Source organism: Salminus brasiliensis, chromosome 12 (assembly GCF_030463535.1).
Source record: "Salminus brasiliensis chromosome 12, fSalBra1.hap2, whole genome shotgun sequence".
NCBI classification, from domain to species: Eukaryota; Metazoa; Chordata; class Actinopteri; order Characiformes; family Bryconidae; genus Salminus; species Salminus brasiliensis.
The window spans coordinates 2810301-2820411 of NC_132889.1; the positions used below are offsets into that span (position 1 = coordinate 2810301).

Here is a 10111-nt window from a genome sequence, read left to right on the forward strand (position 1 = left end):
GCCCTTTCATTAAACGGTCATATAACTTAATCCTCCAAAGTAGTCTTACCTACTTTGAGAACACCTTTTGCCAAAGCTGCAGCCAGATGTCAAGACTGAATTGTAAATTCTACATTTTACGTCTGATTTTGTAAATAAAATCAAATCAAATGTTGCCTTCCTGACTTCTTGTCAATTTTGCCAATAAAATTACAATCCTTGTTAAGGAGGTTTCTCTGCGGTGTACAATATATCTGCAGCAAATGAAACTTGAGTGCACAGTCCCTGCTCAGGGGTTGGTTGCTATGTCAAGGTAGAGCTGTGTCCGCAAACTTTTGGCTAAACTTTTTGCCCCAATATGCTTGGCTGATAGAGCTGTGTCCACAAACTTCTGACCGAAAGGTTGGGTGCCCAAACTTTAGCCCAAAAGCTCCTCCAGACTGTGGGAGAGTGGCATCATCAGTGGGCCCAGTATTCATTCCAATGGGGACAAATGTGCGATAATTTTACGAAATACATATGTCGGACCGGTTCAAAACCCATAAACCATGAAACTACGCCATTCGCTCTACGATTCTGCCAAATTTGGTGCTTGTCGCTCAAACAATATGTCCTGTAGAGAGCTTTAAATGTTCGGTTAAAAGTTTCCGGACACATTTCAATACATTTCAATGGGAGTGTTTTGGCCACAATACTTTTGTCCTGTCTAAATAGTATTGCACTAATCCCAAAAGTGTAAACAAGTGTTTCTGCTGGTTTAGGTACTGATCCCAGCCTCTTCCAAGTTCTTTATATTTCTCCCAGCTTGGCCATTATAACTACGGTGGTCGACTAGGATGACCAGCATGGCTACATTTGTCGACTAGCATGACCAAGCTGGTCCACCAGTATGACCAGCTTGACCCAGTGAATGAAAGAATGACAGAATACACTATGTTGGTCAAGGCTTACCAGTATAGGGTATGTTCACCCCTGGATGACCAACCTTTCCACCACCCACCTTGACCATAAAAGACCAGCTTAGCTCATCTGCAACCAGCTGCCAGCCAAAGTCTTGAGTCTTGGTTCCTCTAAGGTTTCCTTCTTCTCCAGCTCTGGGTGAACCTACATTGAAAAACGAAGGGCCTTCCTAGCTGTGGGTGTCTGTTGTGCGGTCAGTCAGCTTGAAGACTTGAAGAAAAACTGCACACGGCCCCTAATGATGACCTGAGAGTGTGTGTGTGTGTCCCTCTGCTGGATTCAGCTAGAAATGCAGCATCTCAGTGGACCCTGGAAGACCACGCTCATGCTTCCCCAAGTGAGAAGGCTGATAAGGTGCATTTTCATGATCATAAATAATTATTGTAAGATGCTTGGTGTAGCGTAGTGGATAACAACACAGCCTTCCCTGTGGCGGAATAGGCTTAGAGTTCCTGGCTGAGCAAGCAGACCACACTACACCAGTCAGAGTCCTTGGGCAGGAGTATATTAGCCTTCTAGCTCCAGAGCCAAAGGTCAATGTAAAGGTCAGACACCAAACACTGGTGATCCACTAGGCCGACTGACTGCTGTTTGAGGTAAATGTGGGATGGTGTAAACGGGATTTTTTAGTAAACCACTACATTAACTACATTATGATTTGCGATTATGCGATTTTCATATATTTCAGAACTTCCCTGCTTTCAAACCACCTAACAAAACTACTGCCTAACAAACTGCGAAGCCCCTAAAGTAACAACTATAAAAATAATATTTAGAGACTTAAAACTTTCCCTCAATTTTATTCCCATCATTTAATAATTCCCAGATTTAACAATCACATTTATTTAATTTAATATATTGTTCCTTATAGTTAATAAATAGTTTCTCATATTTTACAAATCGTTCCATTAGTTTAATAAATAATTTCCTTAGTTAGAAATAAATTATGATTAAATTATTTCCTTTGATTTAACATTAAATTCCACTATTTTATTAACCATTTCTCTTCATTTAACAAACCGTTCCTTTAATTATATATAAATAATATAATAATTATATAAAAAATAATTCCCTCAATATAATAAATTGTTACTCCTATTTAATAAATTGTTCCTTTAGTTATAAATTATTTCCTTCAATTTAACAATTTATTCCCATAATTTATTAAACATTCCTCTTTATTTAACAACATGTTCCCTTAATTTAATGAATAATAAATAATTCCCTCAATTTAATAAAGTATTTCTCCTATTTAATAAATCGTTCCTTTAGTTATAAATTATTCCCTTCAATTTAACAATTAATTCCCCTAATTTATTAAACATTCCCCTCATTTAACAATTTGTTCCCTGAATAAAAAATGTTTTTAATAAATGTAATTAATTTAATAAATTGAAAGTGTCTGTTCTAAACGGAAGGACGATTTATTAAATGTATTCAATTTATTCGATTTATGTATCTACACATTATTTTTCTACCCCTGATGCTTCAGGATTTCGGGACTGTCCTGAGGTAAACCGGGAATGCCACAGCCTGGAAAACACGCGTGGTCTAAATGACCCCCCACCCCCCTTCTTCCAGGGAACTACGTTACCCAGCAGGCGTAGCGCTGCTCGACATCTTCCGGGCCAGCTGTGTCCGGAGCTCGGTGTTGTTGACTTCGGCTGGTATTTCGGGCGCTGAGTTGAATAAATGCCCCCTGTCTGCCCGACAGTGATGTAGAGGAGCGGAGCTGCTGCCGTCCATGATCCGTGTGTCCGCGCTCCGTCCGTGTGGGCAGCGGCCACCTCGCCTGCTTCAGCCTCGGCGCGCTGCGGGTTAGTGTTTAAAGCGGAGCGGAGAGGAGAGGGGGCCACCTTTAGTGTGTGTGTGTGTGTGTGTGTGTGTGTGTGTGTGTGTGTGTGTTTATATTTATTTATACACACGGTTGTCTAAAGTTGTCTCCTTAAATTCAAGCTTGTCGTTCGAGTTTTCCGTTCCACCTTAAATCGTGCAGCAGAGACATGCAGCTCCTGTGCCATTTAAGGTGGAGCTAAAAAAAAAAAAATCCAAACGTAGAGTAGAGCAATTTTAAATGTTTTTATAGGACGATTTTGTTCATTTTATTAGTCCAAAAATCTGCATTTAATTTTGCAAGTGGAAAAAATCGTTTTATTGAACGTAAATAAAACTTTTATTATATTTTTCCACAATAAAAGTCCAAGCTTACGCGGCATAAAACGTCAATTTCTAGTCAGGTTCAAAGATAAACTGCTTAAAATGACTAAAGTAATGTCAGACAAGCAGTGTTTTTCTATTTTAGGAGAACAGTACAATGAAACTGTCTTTATACCCTTTATACCCACATATAAGGCTGTTCAGCTATTGCAGGGTCACTTTAAGTCACATGGTGAAGCAGGTGTGACGTCATATTAGTGTTTTCACTAGAGGTATTCATATTATTTCTCATTATTTCTTTCCATCTCTCATGTCAAGCTTGACATGTCCACATATCACACAAGGACAAAACACACACAGTATGTTTTTTGCGATATTCGCCAAAAAGGTCTTAAAGCAATTAACTGTTGAAATTCGGAGGATTTGAAGATTAATCTGATGAAGATTAATGACCCTCGGTGTAGCAGCCAGTTCAGCCTGACGTATGCAACCCTGTTCGTTCCTTAGCCTTAAGTCTGACAGAGGAGGAGGCAGCTGTCCGTATGTCTGTATGGTGCAGAAAATCAATCAGTCAACCTGTATTTAAACTTGGAAATGCAGGTAAAGGTCTTATGTATGATGTAGTCAAGTTAAAAACTCTAAGAAATCTAGGCAAGAATAAATGCAGATAGGAAAGTTAGTAATATAGTATATATGTAATAAATTCATAATACTTTATAATGTTCTATAATGAGTCTTCATCCACTTTATATACCCACACCTCACAGTCTAGCCCCATCACTCTAACGGTGGGGACCGTGGAACGCCGACCCTCCCGTTTCATCTCAGGGTGTGGTCCGCACTAGCAAATGGCATTCCCGTAATACAGTACATGCTATTACCTACTGCTGTTTACATACTGTTATTGTAGCTACTGTAGTAAAGCATTCAGGAGCTGCTGCCTGTAATCCTGAATGCTTTACAGTTTGTCATTAGGGGGGTTGAGGTGTTTAGGGTTTAAAGGGTTAATTGGGTTCTGTAGTCGTAGACTGTGCCACAGCTTCAGGATAACTGTCTGACTGAGTGTTTGTGTTTCCTGCAGTAGAAAGGAGCAATGTGGCAGAGTGTGGGATTAACACTGCTGGTCATTGTGGCCACACTGGTCTGTGTCCTGCTCTTCATGCTGTTCGGTATGTATGACCAAGCTTGCACTATGCAGCCCAGTTACACTTGCATTAGATGTCCAAAAGTATCCAGACACTCTTTTTGGTATTGGAGAATTCAGCAGCACCCATTAGTCACCAATAGAATGGGATGCGTTCTGCTCTGGGGCAGCTGCACTGAGCCCAAGGTCACCATAATGCTCAATGCCAGTCCAGATGTGGGCTGCAGGGGTATGAAGCACCCATCCCAAAGAAATGGAGAAAGGGAGCTCCAACCATTACCACTGGGATGAGTGTCAGAAGATCTTTTCATCCATTGTCAATTTCTCATGGAACTCATACCTCATGGATGCTCTTGTAGGGCTGGATGCAAACATATTCTCACTGCAATGGTTCAAAAAGTAGAGGAATGACTTCCAAGAACCCCAGAACCTGTAAGTGGAGTAAAGCAGGGGATAAACTGCTTGCTTTAAATTAAAAAATAAAATAATAAATTGTATTGTATCTTTGTACCCAATTACCCAATCCCTGTTCATGAGAACTCCCCCACCACTAGCTATGCCCCCAAGCTAAGCACCTCCTCTTTTCCTACTACCGCTGATGCGGCATCGCTAGGTATTCGGAACGCTCAGAGGAAAGCATGGCTCCACAGCTCCGATACAACAGCTAACAGGCGCTTGTGCTGACCAGCATCGCTCTAGGACTGATGTGAGGAGAAGGTGCAGTCAACTCACCCCTGAGAGAGCGAGGCCGGCTGTGCTCTCTCTGACTCTGGCCGCTGATGGCAAACAGCATGAGACCTGAGATTTGAACTAGCGAGTGGCCACCAGCCCCGGCCGTCATGAAATTTTAATATAATGAGTAATACAACTGGCTAGTTCATGTCAAAAAGTGAAAAAGCCCCTTCCTCACACTCAACTGGCCCCTCAGCCCTGAATGTTGGCTCTCACCCATGAATGGGAGGAGCAAACGCTGTTCCTTCCATCCCTCTAGACCACGCCATGCATTAGGCACGTTTGTCTTCCATGTGTCTTGAAGGACGGGTGGTCAAACCTAGCCGTACTTGAAGCTGGAGGGACTTGTTGATGGACTTTTGACTGTTGCCCACCCTGACCAGCTTGACTAATGTCTTTAATATACTCTTGCTTTGCAGGTTGGTACGTGGTGTGGCAGCTGTTCCTGTCCAAGTTTAAGTTCTTGCGAGAGCTGGTGGGGGACACTGGTTCCCCCCAGACCGAAACGGAACCGTCTGAATCAGAAAGCGAGCGCAGCTCCCCGCCAACCCCAAGACATCGGCCCAAGACCGCCCGCCAAAGAGTCGTCCCTCCGAGCAGCACTACATAAACCTGCCCCCAGTTTACCAGAGACCCGGGCAGAACGTCTCGCTCCTCTACACTCGCGTCCCCACCTTCCCTCCCAGGTTAACCAGAGGCGATTCCTCCTCCCCCTCAGGCTTTCCCCCCTGTTCTAGAAGTCTCTATTCTGCATTGGACGGTGGTCCAGGCTACGAATGCAGTGTTCAGTTCAGTGCAGAATGGCTGTAGTCTCCTCTTCCTCACTTCTGTGCCCTCTTTCAGGGTTCGGTGGGCAGTGGACAGTCCCCCAACCCCTCCCAATTCGATTAGCGAATGTGTGCAACAGCTCTGAACAGGCCTAACTGACTCTCGCTGCCATGCTGCTACCCATTTCGTTTAGTGTGAATTCACAAACCCTGCTAGGTGGGGTGTGATTAGAGTTAGGAGCTTGTTACCAGAGAGATCGGATGACGTGTAGAGGAGTTTACCAAGCGAGTGAAAGCAGGAAGTGAGGAAGCGGTGACTTTCACAACTGACAAAGCGAAAGGTCCTCCGCCTGAAGATGGTCTGACCCTTGCAGTTATGTACACTAACTCTTTTAACCCTGACGTTTCCTCATGATGTGCAATGGAAAGAACGTACATATTTTTCGGTTCTTGGTTTAAAACTAGCAACAGAACCACCGCCAACAGAGCGATAGGATAAGCTGAAACCTCCCAGTGGTAGATGATTGGGAGATGTGCGATGAATTGAGATGAATTGAGCTGATGTCAATGAGGCGTTCCTCATGCTAATGCTGGCATCCTGGTGCTCCAGACATGGCACAGTGCTTTCAAAATAGCTGCCATGGTTGCCTCTGAGCCTGGAGGTTGGACTTGCCCCTTTTTAACACTGATCTAGCCTGCTTTGGCTGTAGAAAAATGCATTACAGTTGGTTAAATGCGAGACTGCGCTCAGATCTTTGACCCAGGGGCAGTCCAACCTCCATCCACCTGACAAGAATATCCCTAGAAAGCGTCTGCGTCCACCTGCGTCCAGTGAACTAGCATGGTTAGCATTGTGAGCTGCCATATTTACATTTTATAATCTTTTTTTTTTTTTTCCTGTTATGGCAGTAGCTGTATCTCCCCCTTCATAATAAATCTCATAAAATCTCTTAAAATGTCGTTTTTGTGTTCATTCACAACTTCTTTCTCGTTATTTCCTGGAGAACCATGATTCTAGAAGAGCTATAGGGCCTTCAGGTCAGTTGGGGCACCTGAGTTCAACTGTTTTGGGCTGTTGTAGGTTGAGCTCAGAAAGGCCTAAAACTCACAGGGCCCTATCTTGCACGCTGCGAAGGCGCACTACGCCTGTGAAAAGGGATAGCAAGACACTCAGATGCAAAAACGTAGATAAATTACAATATATACACAAAATATGGGGGGGGGGGGGGGTATTGCACATTCCCTATATTCCCTGAACGTGTGTGTGTATGTGGTCCGCTGGGAGCAGTGCTGGTTGTGCAGTCTGACGGCAGCAGGAAGGAAGGACCTGCAATACCTCTCCTTCGCACACTTGGGGTGAAGCAGCCGGTCACTAAAGGAGCTGCCCAGTGCTGCCAGAGTCTCATGCATGGGGTGGGAGCTGTTTTCCAGCATGGATCCTCCATCCACGCTGTCATCCTCCATCAGTCTGCCACCACCTGCACTGGGTCTAAGAAGCTTTCCAGGACAGAGCCGGCCCTCTTTATGAGCTTATTCAGTCTCTTCTTGTCTGCCGTCGAGATTTGTGGCCGAAAACAGCCTAGGCAGACGTTCGTCAACAGTCAGATGTTCGTTGCTATCTTGGCAGTGAATTGTCAACACGGGCGTGCAGCGCCTGGCTCCTAAAGGGAACGGCGAGCGACACGCTGATTGGTTTATTACTGCACGTTACGCCCAAATAAACACACCCATGCCTTTACGATAGCAAAGACACACCGACGCCCTAAATCTTGCATAGGCATATGAAGTTATTCAAACCCAAAGCTAAATGTTCCTGCTCTGCTATTATTATTATTATTATTATTATATTTTTTTATCATCATCATGTAACACTATTACTCCTGTATGGCTTTTAAGATGCTCCAGTTCCCAATTTGAATTTATTAGTGAACCAATTTCTGCTTCAAAAAATGTCAAATTAATCAAAGACGTCTCAGGAAATATAATAAACAAATTCCAAACAGCATATCTAATCTAATCTGATCTGATTAATTAAATATGACACTGAATTGTGTAAAGACAGATGTGGAGATGATTCTCTGTAACTTAACAATACGGATTCAGAACCAACTTGAAGAAAACTGAGGCAGCCGTGGCCTAAGCTCAGGTCACATTTGCACGATTAGAGGTGATTATGCTTCTTTATGATTAGAAAATGATGATTAAACCTGTCTCACAGTTTGGGAGCTGCCAGCACCGAACCATGAAATTAATTACAGTGTAATTACAGTGCATGCGTGTGGAAATAGCAGCAGTGGGCGCACAGACCTGGGGAACGGTTTCACACAGAGGCTGTGCAGCGGAGTACGGCTTTAAAAGTAAAGCCGAAGGTCGATTTTAAGGTCGTCTAAATGAGGGTGCACAGACTTTTAGTCTTGGTGGGGCAAGGTGTGATGTTTGTGCTGAGCTGAAGCCCTGAAAGACTAGATAGATTCAAACTGAAGCGAATAAGGGAGTAGCCTGTAGGCCTGTATTGTGAAAAGTGTCACGACCAGGTTATGACGACTGGCAGTGAGTGCAGTGTCGTGCTCCGGCCAATGAGAACGCAGGGAGAGAGAGGACTCATTAGATCCAGCCTTATCATGCATCTACGTGTGTGTGTGTGGTGCAGGGGCATAATATAGTTTCTATCAGAACATATTAGCATAAACTCAACCATAATACCTACATTTTCATATATATATATATATATATATATATATATATATATATATATATACATTTCATAGTATATTATTTTACTTCCAGCTCCCTCTGCAGAACAGACCATCCCTGCTGGCCTCGCATCCCAACCCACTGAATCAGAATCTGAATCAGAATCTCTTTATTTACACATACAAGGAATTTTACTTGGTTTTAGCAACGCAAGTATGACATGTAGCAAACAAACAAACAAACAAACTGTTAAGTAATAAAAAAATTACGTACAGAAAAATTATATAAACATAAAATTAACAGAAAATGAACATCTGTACAGCTGTGCTAATAATCCTAGTGCAAATGTTCTGCATGTTGTGTGTCAGTACTGCGTTGCAGTGAAATTCAGTTCAGATCAGTGAGATTTAGAAGCCCAGTTCAGTTATAGATTATAGGTTATAGATTAGGTTTATAGATTAGGATTATAGATTAGGGTGTGAGGTGTCTACTGTGGTCCAGGAGCACTACAGCTCTGGGAATAATAATAAAAAAAAGCCATTACAGTGTCGTGATGTGCTGGTTTTGCTGGTTTTGCTGGTTTGCTGGGCAGAGGGAAGTGTCTGGAAGAAGTGATGTCCAGGATGAGAGGGGTCAGCTGGAATTTTGCCAGCGCTCTTCCTCGCCCTGCTAGTGTAGATCTCCTGAAGCTCTGGCTATATGTTTATTTATTTATATTTTATTTTTTATTTTATATAAGCTATATATTTATTTCTGTTGTTTGTATTTAGCTGACTTTATGGTATTTAGCTAAGGCTCTTATCCAGAGCCACGTACAGAGGTGGGCCAATGTAGTGTTAGGAGTCTTGCCCAAGGCAAGGCACTTATTGGTGTAGCGTAGCATAGTCACCCAGACCGGGAATCGAACCCTGGTGTGGTAGCTCACTGGCAGGTAGTGGTGTTCTCTGTTGCACCACAAAAACCACGTACAAACAAATTTAACTGCTTAAATAATCCATGTTTTTACGAAAAAAACAACAACACAGTATCTCGCCATCCTCCGTCACTGCTAGCGTTTAGCGTTAGTGTTTTCGTGGCAAAAGGAGAGCAGACTGACTTGTCTGCGGATTTTCCTGGAAAGGTCGTGTGATGTGTGACCTGCTGTCGCTGAACAGTCGTGTAGTGTGCGAACTACAACCGCTTAAACATTCACCATGACAACAGATCGTTGTGTAGTTTGAACAGGACAGCGACCTGGCGACGCTACAAATAGCATAGTGTGTCAAAGCCATAACTTCAATGACGGTCTGCTCAAAATGGTTGTACCGAACTTTTTCTGGACTCATGAGGTCCGACCCGACCCCATCGAAATAATGTGGGAAGGGTTAGACCAAAGAATAAGCAAGGCCTTAGCGCGTCCCAACCAGATCGCTAAGAAGAAGAATTCTTTGTAGCAGTTACCCCACCAACACTTTTGCTAATGAAGCTAGCTAATGAAGCTGAGGCCCTGCCCAGGCTGGGGCTCAGACCGCAGCCAGTCCTCACTGGCTAGATGTCACCCTCTACAAACCCCCCTAAAGAGTCCACTAGAGAGCGACATGAGCCAGACATGGGCCTTCGGAGGCGTGTAATTCACACTAGCTGCCAGCTGGGGGAGTTCTCTCTCCTCCCTCCACACGGATCTACTGCTCTCCTGGTC

The 10111-nt window shown here is 43.5% G+C and overlaps 1 protein-coding gene across 2 annotated transcripts; it reads left to right on the top strand.

Moving 5' to 3' along the window:
- The first annotated feature begins 2564 nt into the window (after window positions 1–2564).
- On the top strand, window positions 2565–6695 carry smim13 (small integral membrane protein 13). 2 transcript variants are annotated; one of them, XM_072693503.1, is made up of 3 exons: window positions 2565–2756; window positions 4178–4265; window positions 5392–6695. In XM_072693503.1, exons 2-3 carry the CDS (start codon window positions 4190–4192, stop codon window positions 5580–5582), a joined length of 267 nt encoding a protein of 88 aa, XP_072549604.1. In that variant the 5' UTR covers window positions 2565–2756; window positions 4178–4189; the 3' UTR covers window positions 5583–6695. The 2 variants fall into 2 exon arrangements, with proteins under 2 accessions (XP_072549604.1, XP_072549605.1); XM_072693504.1 differs by having other exon boundaries at window positions 4181–4265.
- Window positions 6696–10111: the final 3416 nt, after the last annotated feature.

Coding starts and splice junctions, on each gene's coding strand:
- smim13 (XM_072693503.1), top strand. CDS start 4,190: ATGTGGCAGAGTGTGGGATTAACACTGCTGGTCATTGTGGCCACACTG. Junction 4,266..5,391: donor CCTGCTCTTCATGCTGTTCG/GTATGTATGACC, acceptor CTTGCTTTGCAG/GTTGGTACGTGGTGTGGCAG.